Source organism: Lasioglossum baleicum, chromosome 4 (genome assembly GCF_051020765.1).
Source record: "Lasioglossum baleicum chromosome 4, iyLasBale1, whole genome shotgun sequence".
NCBI lineage: Eukaryota > Metazoa > Arthropoda > Insecta > Hymenoptera > Halictidae > Lasioglossum > Lasioglossum baleicum.
In genome coordinates this window covers 19,552,525-19,570,631 of record NC_134932.1, presented here as the reverse complement: position 1 = coordinate 19,570,631, position 18,107 = coordinate 19,552,525, and the positions used below count along the sequence as shown (strand labels likewise).

Sequence of the window (18,107 nt, the reverse complement as noted above, 5' to 3'; positions counted from 1 at the left end):
TGGGACAATCAGCTTCTTTCCAATTTAATTACTTTGAAACCCCGCCGTCCTATACCTGAACAAAGTTACTACCAGACTGACCTACCCTTCAGTTTATTTTGTTCCTTATTTTACACCGAGATTATATTTTAAAGTAACAGCTTTTTTAATCAATTATACATATATTCACCACATTTTCTACAATTGTCTCCCCTGTTTTACGGTGAATTACTTTCTCGTTAGAAGTGTTAGAACTGCGTGATTTTTGTTCAGCGAACATTTTGAAGATTCTGAAAATGGGGAACGATACAATCATCCAATAAATACTCCATTATTTATATAGTGAAATAGCAACTTTTTTGCAAATTTTAAAAACGTAAAAATAGTATATCATTTATGTGCACATCCGATAGTTTATTTTTCGTACACATGTTCGAAAAGTCGAACGGTAAATATGCTTGAAAAATAGTGATTTAGTTTGTCCCCCTTACATTTTTCACGTGACTGATGATTCCGAAGTTCCCTCACGGAGGGTAAGAAAGCAGTCTGCTCTTGATTAGATGATTTCTCATGCAGACAAAGTGTGCTCGCTCCGGACAAGCAAGGGAATCATTTATCATTTAGAGAAAAAGCCAGCACATGTGTGCCCGCAATTCAGGTTGAAGCCCGACCTGTTCTAGAACCCATAGGTCTTGCGAATAAAACTTCCACTAGGTTTGAATAAAACAACGGGGGGAGACAGTGCTCCGTTGAAAGTCCCTCGAGAGTGGAGGATAAAATTTTCGAAACCATTAAAGCCATCTCCAAATAAAACGGACAATTTTTATCTGATCTAGAACCTTGAAAAACTCGATTTTTCTGTTTTGTATTTTCCCAAAGCACGTGCCTTTGAAAAATATGTGCAAAAGTACTTGTTTAAATTTGTAAGAATAACAAAGTTCTGGAAATATGTGTGCCAAACCTCAATACAAAAAGGTCGTCTGATTTCTTTAAAAAAATTCCCAAAGAAGGCCCACGAAGTCAAATAGACTAGAAAACCTCTTTCGTTTCTGAAGTATGAAAACACGGTCGATTCGGCCGGGAATTGTCAACGTTTTGAAACGAGTTTCGAAAAATTCTCCAGCGACCCGGAGACATACGAGCCCCGGCAGAGAGCCGACGCGAAAAATAGATCAGAGTGGCTTTTGATGGCGACGAGTAATTGATAGCTCTCTTCGTCAGCGACGGAAGCCTCGTTGCAGTGGTTGCAGGTGCGAGGCCCCGTCGTTTCGCAGCTTCCCGCGATTTTTCGCTTCGACGACCTCCCTTTTCTTCTCCCGCGTCCTCCCTCGAGGCTCCGCTCCGAAAAAGCCACGATTAAAGCGGCCACATCGGTCCGGTTGATTTATAACCACCGCGGACGCAATTTGAAACGCGTGAAAATCATTACAGGGCCACCCCCAACGTCGTCGTGGAACGATGACTTCAAAGCCTCCTAGTCTTTCGCTCTCGCCAGTTTTGTTTGCCACGTTTTTCGGTCTCAATTACGGTATGATTGAAATTGCAAGCATCGGCTTCTAAAAATAAATTCAATCGCGTTTCCCACACTTTTATAGCATCATTAGTTCGCCGAGAATGTCCTGAAACATATCCTTGAAAAGGGTACGTAACGATTCAGTCTGGCTCTATTACACTCGATCTTGCAAGCATCGAATTCTGAAAATAAAATGAATCACATTTCTGACATTTTCATAGCTTCTTAATTAACTGACCGACAATCACTCTTACTTTTTGTACTATTATCTCATAAGAACCATTGATCATTGAGAAACTTCATGAAAATTAAACGGGAAGCAAGAACAGCAAGAAGAGGAATAATTTATTTCAGAAAAAGACTTTTCAACTGTAAAGTTTGCACATTGGAAAAATGTAATGGACCGGGGATAAATTGTTGACACGATGCTCATCATCGCGGCGGCATCAATCATCTTCAACTCGGATATAAATTCCAGTCAGTTTCGAGCATGTAATCGATAGCCTATTAAAAAATTGACGTACCATGTAATAAATAGGTTTGCACTCAAGATGTTTCCAAAGTATCGAAGTTGCGCATCGACGTTTTCGCGGGAACGATTTATTTAAAAGTTTTTGCGACGCTGTAGACGGCAGATCTCGCAGGCGAGTCGATTTAACTTTCCGTGTGATTGCGTGCCTGCATATACTTGGGAACAGCGGACGGTGCAGGAAGTTCGTCAGTTGTTTATGATACCGGCCGGAAACTTCTCCGATGTTCACCTTTTTTCCACGTGTCAGCCGTCCTCTGATAATTACCATAGACGAGGCGACGAAGTCTGGCTACCTCCACGTGCATTTTAGTTTTTCAACCGGGCGAACGACCGTACAACAGCGAACCGAAAAATTAAAAACGAAGGGAAGAGGTTCGGAACTATGGCGGAAGCAAAGCTCCCGTTGTTTGCAAAACTGTAGGGATATTTATTAAATTAGAACTTTATTTCTGACCTCATTTTGTCTGTATAATATTCTCAAAAGCTCGAATTAGAATGTTTTAGCAAAATTACAGTGCAATAATTCAGTTAGCAGAAATGCAGAAGCAATTTAGTCGGACGTTCCAGCTTCTAAAAAAGCTAGCCAAGCTGAGTAGTGTAAATAAAGTCTTTTTCTACAGACGCGACGTGTCCTTGAGGATTCTTTAAAGAAAAACGACACTTTTTGCGCAACAGCCTAATGACAGCGCAGATATTGATTACATATACAACAAGCAGGATTTAGCTGTCTCATTTTCCAGTAAAAAGCGGAGCGTGCACGCGAATGAGATGCGTCATCTTGACGCTTGAATGTATGTACAGATGTTTGCACAGTAACACGGGCGACAGACAAAGATGAAGCAGCGAACTCTTGTAATATTTGTTCTATAATCCATCTCGAAGTGTACCATAAGGAGCCGTATGGTAAGATGATTGATAGAGGAAATTGAACGGGAGAAATCAATTATCGCGGTTCGCTAAATCTCGATCGATGAGCGCGCCGCAGGACCGGTTCATTTTTTCCACAGTCTGTATGTCGCTTTTATCCGTTTTCTGTGCTTTTCCGCTGGTGAAAAATGGGAAATAGAGACCGTGGCTACGGTGAAAGGGAATACGTTAGAAAATTGAGACGAATGAACAGCGTTAATGAACGAAGAGAAATGTTTCGCTCGAACGGCGGACCAGACTAACCCGTGTTTTGCTTTGAAACCAGAATCGATGCGCGCTGTTTAATTAGACGCGTGTTATTAGCGTGCTTTTTTCGCATACCCTGGAGGTTTTTTGGTCAATGCTCGACTGAAATCGACAGTGATTGTTTTCGAAAATTCTTTAAGTGTCGCACATGGATCATCATCGAGTAACGTTTCCAGTTCTTCGTCTCGGAAGTAGTATCAGTCCCGACATCTATTAGCAAACGGTAGAAACTTATTCTAGTACCTGATAGTAGGATAAAAGTTGTGAAACGGATCACTTCAACTGGTCCCCCTAATAGCATTTATGGTTGGTGATTTTGTCTACAAAACCCGACATAGGGTCTACGACGAAAATGTATGATAATTTGCCAACGAATATCCAACGTTGGACCTTATAATTGGTTAACTTAACTTAACAACCAATGCTTACCAACATTTAAATATCGTACGTCTTACAGACGTTGGAAACGTTGCTACATGTTGTACATGTAGTATAAGAAAACCCTTTTGCGTTTCTTCAGAATGGGCCTTCGTTTTTTAGATATTTCCATCGCAATTTGTTGACGTACGTAGTAACCCAGATCATACATAGCATTTACGTGCAGGACACGTCTGTAGGTTCGATGGTAGCACATCAGCTTACTACGCAGACAGTGCACGTTCAATTCCGACGTTCTTATTAATTTTGTTCCTTTTCTCCCCAATTTTTGCCGTGGAAATACATTGTTTATATGTATAGTATTTATGATATACTGTACGGATAACCGTAAAAGAGAAGATCAGAATAATATATTAGCGGGCCCAATTGGTTGTTTGTATTATACTGATATTGGCCCACCTGCATAAAAACGGTTTGCCAACCAATATACTGTACATACTACTGGGGCCGTGGGTCCAACGTTGAGAAACAAACCGAACCGTGGGGTCTTAACAAATCTGGAATGGTATCCAGCGACGTTAAGCTCCCTACGGTGGTTTTTTTCCTGCGGGCGTACGAAATAAGGATAAAAAGAGGCTTCCTTTAATTCTAGCAGGGCGACAAGAACCTCGAAAATGTGACGCACGAGGAAGCAGTGGCAACTCTGAAGGCGACCCAGGACCGCGTGGTTCTTCTGGTGGCGAAACCGGAAACCGGAATCGTGCCCCCGCCACCACCCCCGATGGCCTCGGACAATTCGCTCTCGCCGCAACCACGTAAGCTTCTATTCACATATATGTACATATATTGTATTATTCAGGTCTCATGTAGATATGTGTCCACGCGACCACCGCGTCCCGCCGGCCACTTTTTCGGGATCTTTTCTTCTCGAATTTTCATGACGCTGCCTTCCGGAACGATAAATATTTCACGCACCGCGAAAAAGTGTCGGCGTTACTTTTGTCCGTGCCGCCGGGCGAGCAGGAAATTCCTTCCTCCGCGGCTTTTCAGACTGGAGCCGTCTCGCGGCTTCAACGTTTCACCGTTTCGCCGTTTACCGGCTCCTGTCGCCGCTGGAAATTAAATATACGCCGCGGAAATTTGTCACCCAACAAGCACGTTTAAGCAACGCGCGGCCGATGGAATTTCACCCGGAATTTCGTTTGCCGGGCGCTCATCGAATCTCTCACGCACCGTGATCGAATCCATAAAACACGCGAACTGACTTCCTGGAAAAAAGCGATTTCTGTCGTATTATTCTGGAAGGTAAAATGCAAAACAAAATTACAACCGTTAGGTACTGTTTCATATTTTCGTAGACGCAGAATAGTTTCGGGCTTCCAGGGATTTTATTTGCAGAATTAAGTAAAAAACAACAAACGAATTACATTTTTTGAATATTCGTCGGTCACGCGTGCTGTTGAATCGGAATTGGCCGACGAGTCCAATCATGACGAACCAATTCTATTCCTTGTGTGATTACCGGGACACGCGAATCTGTCGAACTTTTAAATTCGTTTTTGTGCAAAACCGAATATCCACCGAAAAATGTTATTCGGTTTGTGGACTTATTCTTGCAAATGGAATCACTTCGTGCTTGTTTGTACCACCCGTTCCGAGACACCCTGTGTGCGAAAGATTGCAAGTGTTTCTTTGCATTTCACTGAAGATATGAAAGAACTACTTCAGGAAACGCTTATTTCTGGAAACGAATTCAAATTTTGATTAATTGAGAAATTACGAGAGGAGAGGAGACACGGGCCACTTAAAACGCAATAAATGTCCCGTACATTTACCATTCTTTTGTAATATAAACGACCGGTAATTCTTTCACTCGGTTCGTCTCCCGCGGTGGATATAAACAGAGGTTTCTCATGGCCGCCGGTGGAAATGAATTTTTGATCTCCGTGACTTCTCCGCGAGTCTCCGGTTTCCTGCTCGCTTCGACGATCGAGCGTAACTTATTCATCGCGGTCATAAAGTCGTGCTCGTAAACTCCTTCCAGGCTCGCAGAGGCTGCACCAGGTCGTTTCTCGATGTCGTCGTCGACCCGAAAAGCCCGGGAACCGCGGAAACCGCGCGGCCTCGGTCCCTCACGTTCGAATTGCGTTATAAAGAGACTCGATCCTGCGAAATCTAATTACGCCGGGGCGGCCCGCGCCGCTTTCGAATTTATGCGACCTCTTCAATTCTCCCGGAACTAACAGTTCGCCTAATTTCAGCGGCGTTCGAAAAATTTCACCTCGGGCGAACGCCACCGGCGATTTTCGTTGGACAATTTGGGCCAAGGTTGCTCAAATATTAGACGTAGTTCGACAATGTTAGGAAGTTCTCCTCGTTCTCGTAATAACAGTGATTGCTAAAAGAATTTTTTGAGCATTTATTGAAAGCGACTTTTATAGCTGATCGAAATTCGGATCGAATTTCTCGGTTCGGGTGAGGGAATCAAGAAACTATGTTGCTTGGACGTACACACCTGCGTTCCAGGCAATACGGTGAAATAATCATCAGCGATAATGGCACGTTCAGGTAGAAAATGAGCCTTTACCCTAAGCGGATTAATTGGAGAATCTGTGTTAACGGGGCGTTATTTATTCGGACTAATGCGTATAAATTATTTTATTGGCCATTTCGTCAATTTCCGAGCAGCAATTTTCTAAAAATAATTTCCTACCGATTTTAAAACATTACACTGATGATTCTACCACACTTACACTTTAACACTAGAACTACCGAGTACTAAACGTAATTGACATACATTGACTTATAATCAGGACAAAATTGCATTTGCTTAGGTTTCGTACCAGTTTTGTTTAAATATGTACTTCAATAGAGAAGTTCGCTAAAAAAATTTCTCAGAAAAACATATTTATAAGTTTAATATTTCTCAAAGAACAAATCAGGTGCAAGTCATTTCGACTCATACGATAGTTCGTGTTAAAAAATACAAAAATCGATCTTTTTGAAAATGGAAACTGTGACGCAGCGGGGAAACGATGAAACTAGAACGGGAAAGCTTTTGGAATCGGCGGTGCTCATTTTTGTCTGTCTCTGTTGTAAACAGGAAAACAAAATGGTTCTGTGTCGGCACTGGAGAACAACTCGACTCTGCCGTACTCGCAAGAATCACGTCACGCGTCTTCACTGGCTCTTCACGGCGCGGCCACGCCACGAGCTGTTTCTCAGGAGGACGTATCACGGTGAGTTCTTTCGAAGTATGCTTTCTCCTCTTTACGGCAAAAGTAGCGAGTAGCTGTTGGTTCCCTCTTGTGCTCTTTTGAAGTCTTCTTTTCGTTTTATTTCGAGAGCGCGGGCGCGAATGAACGAAACGCTGCCTTCTATCTGTCCCACTCCCGTCTTCGATCTTTCTCTCGACACGCGAAAACCCCTTCGAACACCCGGAAAATAAGAAGCCAGAATGTCACGTACACTTCTTTTGAAACAAATCACCCGAATATCGCGCGTGCTCCGCACCCTTTTTCTTCGACTGTCGCTTCCTCCTGGTTTTCTATGTAGTTTTTTTTTCATTCTTCGCGATCGCACCTGAACCGATCAATGACGACCGAGATTCTTGCAGAACTAGCGCGTTAAAGCGGCGCAAATGTTCAAAGAACGTTGAGTCTCAGTCTCGCGTGACAAACAATTCAGAGATGCAGGAAACCCCTACCTTTATGTAAACATTTATCCGTTGTGCTTCAATCATTGCTATTGGCTCTGCAATTCCGACCAATTGCAATTTAACACGTTCCGTGCCAAGCCCTTTTTTTTGGCCTGAAGATCAAGTTTAACGTGTACCACCGGTGGTACACGTGGCATGAACGTGTTAAAGAAGTTTTTTTCACACATCATGTAGTAAACTAATTAATTGTTCTTCTGTAAAAAATTGAAGTCGTATGGTCCAATGTTAAAAAAACAATCTTCGCAAGATTATTATCCTAGTCTGATTATTAATAGGAGTCACTGTATGTGGGAGTCAAAATGCCCTTGAACCGAATTGAACCGCCGATATTCTATTCGATAGCTTATCAGGAATGGACCAAAAACCGATAATCCGATTCTCCCTTATAACTACCCTCTCGATCAAGGCAGAGGGGTGAGACTCGGCACAAAACGTTTCCTCTTGATAAGCTATCGAACGGGACATCTGCGATTTCGTTCGAATCAAAAACATTTCCGACCTCTTTATCTACCTGTGCTACTTGCGATTCAGAGAGTCAAGGCTTTCACAGTTTTAACCATTCAGATTTTCGAATATAAGCCGTGTTCGGAAACAATTTCTAAACCTCTACTCTGGAGTAGTGTCAATTGAAGACGGAAGAATTTCAAAACAGTGTTATACTATTTTCGACTTATTGAAATTATTAATAGAAGAAATACTTTTCTACTTGAATTTTCCTCCTCGCGATTGACTTGGAAAAAGTTTATTTTCAAACACGCTGAACCGATCCTGAAAAAGAATGAAAAACACCGAGGAAAATGTACGGAAGCAGACTGGTAATGCCGGAAGGAAGAACGCCAACAGCAGTGCCACCGAAAAAATGCTGCACTGTTTAAACATAAGCTAGTGTATCTTTCCGCCATTGTCCGAGTCGACGGACCGTGAATATCGTGCACGAGTAGCGACCGCATTCCGTGCATAAACACACCCCAGCCACCGGTGGTTAATTATACAGTCGCAGGAGGGACTGTTGAATTAGCCAATTGGAGAGAAAGAGAGAGGGGGAATGTAGAGAGAGAGCGATTCGAGGAGACAGACAGAGACACCGATCGTTTACGAGGGGACCAAAGCTTTAGGAGGCACAGGGGGGCAGGTGGGGGTCGGTTGCGCGGACTAATTGCCGATGGATTAAGAGCTTATCGAATCGGTCCTGCCTGCCAGGGACAGGATTGGTTCGGGCACATTATGTGTCCCCCACTCTCTCTCGTTCTCTTCCTCTCTCACTCTCTACCTTGCGATACCCCGGTCCAGTTCCGCCATCCTGCTTTCGGATACAACAACGCTGCACCGTCGTTGGTTTGCACAGAAGGTCAGCGGAACGTCACGCGAATTGCGGGTTTCGTTACCGGTCGCTATTGAACTCCAGCCCTCCGACGCACACCCCCGCAGAACAGGACACCCCCGAGATTTCATGAGGAGAAACAGCCGAGGTTTCAACGCTTCGCAAGTGAACCTTGTAATTCGAGCATTCGACCAGCACCCGGCACTGTTTGACTTCGATATCGCAAAGGACGGCTTCGTAAGGGACTCTAATTAAGCACATTATCTGCATTATGCCGGTACCGGCCGATTTCGTCTCTTGCCGTCGGCCTCAATAAGCGTTATCGTAAACCGCTTACTTTTGGATAGCATCGCGACCGCGCTATCGATTGGCTATGCTGAATTTAGTTGCTGATACAGGCATCGAGCAGAGATCGCAAGTTGCCGAGCACCCACAAATTGTATTAACCCTTAGCACTCGAGTGGTGACTCACAAAGAGTCTAAAATATTGTTTAGCAAATCGGAAAACCCATTCCGAACTGTGAAATTCGTTTTTTGATTGTCAGAACCGGGAGCTCTGTCCGAAGATAAGTGTTTGCTTGTGTACAGCGTAGGCATTCAGCTATTTATATTTATTAAATATTCCATGAATATAGTTGGTCTATTTAATTTAGTTTAGTTTTCGAGTTAAAATAACTCCGAGTGCAAAGGGTTAATGTATTATTGTAAACAATCGCAAATTGCAAATATCGATTCTCTAAAACAATTACTCGGACTCGGAACAAAGGTTCTTCACGTCCGAGCCTTAATAATAAACAGTTTTAAACGCATTATCAGAACCGTTTCAATCTTCGATTTAGCCGACGCATCTGCATAAATCTCTTTCATAGGGCGCTCGAATAAGTTGCCCGGAAATAAGACACAAAACTCAATTTTCTGCTGAACCTGCTTGCGCTTCACCGACGGTATTATCGCGTTAGACGAGCCAAATATCGAAAGCATCATCCGGAGGGCTCACCTTGCCCGCAGGTGGGCGAAACTTCCGCGAGCCGGTACTTGATGAAGTACTCCATTTACGGCTATACTTAACAGTGGCTAGCCCCAGCGCAATTCTCCGAGCAGTCACAACTGCAATTAGCTCATCCTTCGTTCGTTCCACTCTTTCTCCGGGCAGGACGTCGTTCGTTCTCGCCCTCGTCCTTGGTGTTACTCCTTTTGTCCCAATCCAGACTCGTTCCCGGGTAAAGTTTTGAGCCCCGTCCCCTCATAATGCGGTCGAAGAATTGGATTTCGCTCGCGGGCATTCCGCGTGTTTCTATCGCGAAAAGGAGAAGGCGAGAGACAGACGCGCGCACACTATTAAAGGGTTATTCCATCTTTAAAAGGATAGTGTAATTAAAAGAGTAGATTGGGTTAACTAATAAATTGCCAAAACATCAGTTTCGACGGTTTACACCGGGCATCCTCCATTAATGGGGGATGCAACCGGAAGAAAAGAATAGAAGGGGGCGAGAGGCACGGAAGACGAGTTATTACGGTGCTTGGGCATCGGCGCAAATGTACGCAAAAAACTTTAATTTCTACCCCCGTAAATTAGCCGGAACCATTATGCCGCGGCAGTAATTTATCCCCGGCTGTGAACTCCCGTCGCGTTTCGCCTAACCGACCGCTTGAACTTTAAGAGGAATTAGGATAATTATTTAGTAGTCGACCGACCGGAACTTCTGCGCGCGGTTTCTTTCGTTCTCGCGAGTAGAATGTTCTTGGGATTAATGAAGAGCGGAACAAAAGCGGGCGTACTTGTGAGATTGAAAGTAAGTATCGAGTGTACAAACGAGATGGAGAAAACGGTAGGGAAAAAATGTTCAAAAACGGAAACCCTTTGCAGGAAGCCTTTGCAGGGCGATTTTTTAAGGTAACGGGAATCGCAGTTTCAAACCCGAGTAAATATCAATTTACCGTGCTCTCTCTCTCTCTCTCTCTCTCTCTCATCCCCTTTCTTCGGGCGAATTGATTTTCCCGCGCTTCCGCTGATTTTTCTCCGGGGAAAACGACAATGACCTATCATGAAGCTATTCGGAGGACACTGAAGGTCAATTGCAATAGAAATTAAATTGTCTCAAAGCAGAGTTGTGCTAATTCAATTACATTGTAATTCAATTACACAATTGAATTACATTGTATTTCAATTATATAGTAATTCAACTACGTCGTAACTGAATTAAATTCAAACCTTTCAATTAATTCAATTACTATGTATTCTAATCAGATGTGTAATTGAATTACAATATAATTAAAATACAGCTCTCCAAATTATAGCCCAGAACTTTGAATAAGTGCGATATATTTTTATGTTTTTCTTTCATATATGTACTAGTTTCCTGTCTATGCGGCGTAGTTTCTATTCCTCGTCCTCGTTCATAATACGTAACGCTATTTTATAATTATACTTCAATTGCAATTACGAATTCGATTGTAATTTAATTACAAAGTATTTTATAAATGTACTCCAATTGCAATTACGAATTACATTGTAATTTAATTACAAAGTATTTTATAATTGTACTCCAATTGTGTGTGCAATTACGAATTACATTGTAATTTAATAGAATGAAGATCTGAATTATAAATTTCAATATGACTGAATTACAATGTAATTCAATTACTCCGTAATTATAATTCCTTGAGTAATTCAATTGTAATTCTGCACAACTCTGTCTCAAAGCTCTCTTCGTTGTATCGCGGGATACGAAAAAAGACAGAAAGAAACCGAAAAAATACCGGGGTATTCATATCGGTTACCGGTATAATTATGATGACCCAATACCAGTATCAAGATTATACCGGTATTAGATCATACGACGTAATACCGGTATAAAAATTTAACCGGTATTAAGTCCTTGCTCTATACAGGTCAAAAGCTTCATGTACCACATGTCCATCTGACATTCATAGCAGTTGAATTTTTGTTCCCAACCAAGGAGGAGAGAAGAGTACGTGTATCTTGGCCCAGTGACCCGACACGTACTGCGGAACCGAATTTTCGGGACTGCGGGGTACGTTCGACGTCAACTTGTTGAATTTCCATTCACGTTACACATTTCCAATGTTTGTACGAGCTGCGTTATCTATCGAGAATCCGTCCGACGATTTCGTAGTCGGCGGTATCGAATGTTTTTCTTGGTGCGTTGCCGATACGCGGTTTAATTTCACCGCGTCGGAGCCGGTTACGCTCAGCAATCAAAATGAACGCGGGTGCGTTATTAAGCTCGCGCGCGACACGCCGGCAAATCCCTTCGGTAAATAACTCGCGTTTAATCATCGGGAATTATGGTTTCCTAATCCCCTGCAGTATCTGTGAAAGATCCGCCGCCGGCCGAGCTCGTTAAACGCGTTCATAAATCCTGGACGCACCTGAGCACTAGAACGCTCCTGCCTCCGATTGCCCCCCGTCCTCTTCGTTCCGCCTTAATACCCGGCACGGTTTCTTTCTCCGTTTGTCTCGACTTTATTACGATTTTCGAACGGCCACTGGTCGTTTATCTCGCAGATTGTGCTCTCCGACCAGCGCACTGTGGAGTACATATGCTGACTTGTCCACCGGATGAACACCTACCAGTGAATGAACGCAATTCGTATCTAACGAAAAAAGGATGTTTTTGACTGTTAAATCTTCGTGTCATTTTAATCTTCTTATAAAGTGCTACTTTGAATACCTTCAGGACATAACGGATTTAATTGCAGAAATTCCCCACGGTGAGCCACAGCATATAATTAAAATTTTTGTACACCTACAGTTGTTAAAACACTTTTCCAAATGCAACGTAAGGATACATTAAAAAAAAAGGGAACACCTATTTTTAAATAATACTCTTAACACTAAAACTACCGAATGCTGAAAGCGATTAAAATGTTTCAGCTGTCAAAAATGACAAGGCTCTATTTATGTAGATTTCGTGCAATTTTTATTGCAATATGTGCTTGGATAAAGAAATTTATCGAATCATTTTCCATGTAAGCAACGTCATCATTTCAATAATTACAAAATGAAAAATGTAAGACCGGTCATTTGACCGGCAGCGGTAGTATCATTTAAAAGGTCCACCCTGTCTATATTGACTGATTACAAAAGTCCGTGCCTGTTTTATAATAACAGTTTTATTAATCAATGTAGTCAGAATCTTTCCTCATCCAGTATAAATCTTATTCCATTGGTTGGAAGTTTAATGGGCTAGAAAAGATCATTTCGATCCCCAATTTTATCGGAAATATTTCGTGAATGGTAGCTGGAGAATGGAACACAGTATTTTCTTAGAACCGGAAGCACTGAAGTTTCCGTACGTGTCAGCGGTTAGAGCTTGTCCGCGGGTTTGCATGGTAGTTGAGGAAGTAGTGGCGCCTCGCTCTGAGGTCAGCCTCACCCCCTTGAAGAGGGTAGAGGGTAAAGGAGAGGCGAATTCTTGGCACGGTTGCAGTGGCTCAACCACCAGCGATCCATACACGCGTGCGCTTCGAAACACACACAGACACAGCTGCCACAAACTCGGAAAACCTCGGCTATGTTTGTGTTTCGTTATACAGGTGTCTTCAAAAATAATTGACCTTGAATTCTTGTGTCAGCAAACTCGGGAGGAAACTTGTTAAGAAGATTTCGGATTCGACTCATTAAACTTACATTGATAATTTTCAAACCCGAACGTGTCCTACTATTAGGTGTATACAAAAGTTTGCTCTTTTTTTATCGTTCATGCATAATGGCTTGACTGCAGATTTTATGCATTTCCGACAATAACGAGTGTAATTTGAATATAAATAGAAAGATTAAAAAAATTCTTTTTATTTGCTAAAGTGATTCGAGTAATACGGAAATTTCTGCGATGATGACAATTTTTATTGTGCATAAAAGTTTGCAATTTATATGCATGCAAGTAATAAAGAGATTCACGGGAAAAAGGAAGCAGCTGGTGCATCAAATAAGTTTCGAGATTGTGAAGAGCGCAGTAGCCAGCCTTTTTTGACAAAGAGGAATGCACGTATACACACAGGCGTGCATTCTCGGACGTGTGCGACACTCAGCGCACTGGTGTAGGTACATCTGCAGCTGCAGTCCTGAATGCAGGCCAAGGTCAGAGCTGACCCGGGTCACGAGCAAGCTGGCTTTCGACGGTTTCGCTTACGTAATACGCGGTATCGTCCATATCGATCTGGTCCACCGAAAGATTTATTTGCTCGCATCTGGTTGCATCTTCGACCGAGATAATACCGAATGCCGATTAAATGTCTTCCGCCTCAGACGTCTGTGTTTCAAGCTGATTGGATTATTAGAAGCCGATCTTACGATCGATACGATGCGCTAATTAACACGAAGCGGCTTAACCTCTCATTCCTATCAACTGGATAATTGATAATTGATGCAGCTTATAGAATATGATCGCCATGATTCAATCCTTCTTTCCAAATTTCAAGACCGTGTCCAAATTCGACTTCATTAAATCAGTCTTGAATCTACGCATTACATAGCTAGTTTCGCGAAAGCTACGTTTGACTGAAGCGCGAACTTCGTGTCACTAATTTATGTATATTGATCGTTCTCATTTGGACAGAGTACATACATGTAGAAGTTACATCTTTGAAGTTTGTAAGCACATACTATGTGTATGCCAGGTATAACGATTATAAACTTAATTTTATCTTGTACAAAATATGAGATCGTGATTGCAATAGTGAACTTTGCCATACTTATAAGCCTTTTACAGCAAAAATGATACAAGTAAACACAGTTAATCATTGGATAATGACGAAATGAGTAAAAGTTCTATAAAACACAATTATGTCGAAAGATGTTACAATTATTTTATTTAATGACGATTAAATGTTACATCATGAGTTACATCACTTTCATTAATCGGCGCATATTTCTATTTGTTTCTTGGTTTCGATTTTTTCGATAATTCCATTTGATCAAAATAAAAATTCTAATTAGAAGTTCGAGTCGATATGATGAAGCACACAGTGTACGGGGAGTCCCAACAGCATACCGACGCCGCGTCAAACCGGCTTTATTGACACGGAGATTGATGCTCCGCTTGGGGAACAGACATGGCAATCAGCCGGTCGAAACAAGCATTTGCATTTTGACAAAATCGTTAATTGTACTGGGGTGTTCGACTACCCGATCCGCATTAAATGCTGCATTTTCTTTATAATTTAATATTATATAACGACCGCAGATATGCAACACATGTGGCACGCGCGTTATTTAATAAATCGTCAATTTTCGATCGTAACGTTTCAATTTGACGGCGAAACTATGAGATTTATCAAAAAGTTCGCTCGATGCTCGGCCTTTTCCGAAGCATTCGGTTAAAAAACATTGTGCACTTATAGTACTCACAATTTGTGATCTAATTAAAATTTTTTTTATCTTTTGTGTCCAAATATAACACTATAGTATCACTAGAATTGTCGTATTCGCTAGATACGGCATTCTATGAATATTTTACTGTTCACCCGATAAAGTATTTTCCAGGCGTAGAAGACAAAACACATGCGAGCTGAGAGTTATGCTAGAATGTGCATATTAAAAGCGTTTCGAAGTCTGGGAAGAAACATGGATGAATAAAAACATACTTGCTAAAGCAAACAAAAATTGCCTGGGTCTTGTATGTCGTCTCTAAGCTTCAGATCTTTATGGAAAGCAAGAAGTTCAGAAATTTTCGATCTTGTCTCGTCGAAAGAAAATCTCCGCGAGCCGATTAGTAATCGCGATCATGAAGCATTGCTTAGCAGCGTTTTGCGAACGACAGATTTCGCGTAGCAGTGACGTCAGCGGTGTTTCGGGGTCGCGGAATCAGCACGATATCAGCCTCGTTTCGTCGGCTGGCTATGCAGATTCGTTGCAATCGATTCCGATCTTTCAGCAGCCGTTTTTTATTGCGCCCGATTTGCTTAGGTCAACCGATATTAGCCTCGATGTACGAGGCCGTCCGTTCCCAGATTTTTTGTCCACAAGGGAAACTTAACAATTGCGTCAGCACAACCTCGAGCCATCGCTACGAACTATTGATTCTTAGTGGCAAGCGTCATAAATATTTATACGTTTGCAATAGAGAAATAGTGGAGCATAAACTTTGTTGTTTGCAGCTGTCGATAAAGAAATTTCGACTCGACCAAAAACCAGCACGGACGCGTTTTATTCGGCACATAAACCCTGCTGTTCTCCTCAGTTATCCCAGGTTCTAAAATTTGAACGTGTTTGCTCTGGGTTATGACAACCTCGTGTACACAAAATATGGGACTTTTTCAGTTCACTAGTATATTTGCGTTGCTGATTATTCTTTTTAAGTAAGGAAGGTGGTTACTATCACTTTCTGAAGAATGAAGAAGCTCATTCCTCAGTGTAAATTCTAACTTTCATGGATTGTTTTATAAAAAATAATCTCAACCACAGAAATTTTCTGTTATTTTCAACATTTTAAAGCTGAACATTAGCTTTTCTGATAAAATAAAGCTTCCCCTAGCATCAGAATTTTCGATGCACTCCTTCTTGAGACGAGTCGATCCGTTCGAATTGTTCCTGCAACAAACAAGAAAAGAAATATGTACCATGGAGACTTTTGCCGGGGGGTTAATATATTCAAAAGTGTTTAACGAGCCATCCTCATGAATATTGAAGAGCGCCGGAGTTTGTGAGGGCCCAAGGAAGCAACGGTGAAAAAAGGGTTCGCTTGAAAATGATGTCCGTCTCTTGGGCAAGCATTTTTCCATTAAAATCGCGAGAAATAATAGCCGGGCGGGAGCATGTGTAGCTCGGACTAAGGCCGGTTTCACACCGAGCAATTTCTACGAAGGAAAGGGTACTTTGCATCGAAGAATAATGGATTTCCCGGCCGCGAGATGATCCTCTATTATACGGACGGGTTGAACGGGCCAGGATTTTCTGCAGGCTTCCCCCGGAGAAAAGCCCGGCGAATTTTTATCCGGCGACCCGTCCTGTACCCCTGCACCCCTCGCCTTTCTAAACGCGACACCCGGATCGCCCTATTGTTCCCGGGGCTCTCTAGTTCCTCTGAGGTTTCATTCGCCATTTCTCTTTGCGCCCGCAGCGGGCACAGTTGTCGGCGACGCGACCAGCCACCGTTACACCAGCCACAGGAAGGATGTTTCATTTTCTGATCTTTCGGGACACCTTTGTCCTCCGCCGTACAATTGCCTCGTCTCCGGGAGATCTCCTCTCGAGTGAGCTCCTAATCGGTGGATCGAGACCGATCTTCGAGAGACTAGGCCGATACCACCGAAACACCTCTTTTGCCCAGTTGCAATCAAGAATTTCTCGAGTGTCGGTGTTTGGATAAGAAGGGGTGTCAGGTTTTTCAAATTTTATAGGAGAACAATTCGGAACTTATTTGTTTTAACATTTAGAAAAGATCAACCTCAAGAAAAGTCTCAGTTTTCAGTCTTTTTCCAATGGAAGAAGGGGCTATGTCATTTTCAGATGGGTTTTATTATTGCAATTCACGTTTGGGTTCAAAATTGCGCTCCTATAAAATTTAGGAAACCTGACATAGGTCTTTTCGGAGACCCTCATACAATTGTCAATTGATGAGGTGTTATTTTTACTTGGACATTATTTTACGAAAATTGCGTCTTACATCCAATTTCAATTTCACCTCTCCGCGTGATCGAATATACGTTCCACGTCAGCGGGAATTATTTATACGGCCGGTGAAAATCCTCGGTCGGGTGCAACAAACTTGCTTACGAGCGGTCTAAGCCTGAACGGCCGATACACGTCGGCCAACGACATTCTGTAAGAGCCTTCTCCCCGCTGTCCCGCAGATCAATATGTTTTCAGTGTGACTCGGCTGAGCCGGTGAAACGTGTCGGAAAACTCGTGGCGTCTTCGCGGAAGCCGGCGATAAATCTTGATTCCGGGGCATTGATATGCAGCTCAGGTAAATGCTCCAACGGCGTTTATAGGCGCGACCGAGAGCGATGGATCACCGCCGCGAGATAATTTCGATCGACCGCTACCTGAGACCGGGGATTGCGTCTCTTTTTCTGCCTTTTGAGTATCAACCACTCGAGCTCGATTACCCTGGGATCGGGATCTATGATGTACGAAAGTGAAAAGCGACTGGAGTCACAGGAACTATAGAAGTCTTTGAAGACTCATTGAGCCCTATGTTAAGCCAGATTCGTCACTGAAATGAAATTTCATATTATAGACTGCGAAAGTGCCATACTTGTAAATATGTACCAGGTGATTAACGGCAGAGCATGAAAAGATTAATTTCATCGAGTCTTTACGGTCACCGTCAGCGGCGTGCATATTTTCACGCCTGTCCGATAAGAGGCTTCAAACTGGTACCCAACAGCGCTGTCAAAGTTCTCGGTTCTGGCTGCGGCAAGTCCTCGGCATACTTCATTAATTAGCTCGAAGTTATGCCAACAACTTTCCACAAAGAGTAGGAAAAGAATGTAACGAGCTTCTTGCCAAGTTACAGCTGTTTGT

At 42.6% G+C, this 18,107-nt stretch overlaps 1 protein-coding gene across 21 annotated transcripts in view; it reads left to right on the top strand.

The window, feature by feature from the left end:
* Positions 1 to 18,107, top strand: part of LOC143208036 (disks large 1 tumor suppressor protein-like) — a 397,450-nt gene that overhangs the window by 284,274 nt on the left and 95,069 nt on the right. For 20 of the 21 annotated variants that reach the window (XM_076422075.1, XM_076422079.1, XM_076422072.1 and 17 more), the window contains 2 exons: positions 4,228 to 4,390; positions 6,679 to 6,814. In XM_076422075.1, the coding sequence (XP_076278190.1) occupies positions 4,228 to 4,390; positions 6,679 to 6,814 (299 nt within the window). The remainder of the gene's footprint in view (positions 1 to 4,227; positions 4,391 to 6,678; positions 6,815 to 18,107) is intronic. The other variant, XM_076422061.1, reaches the window with a different exon arrangement.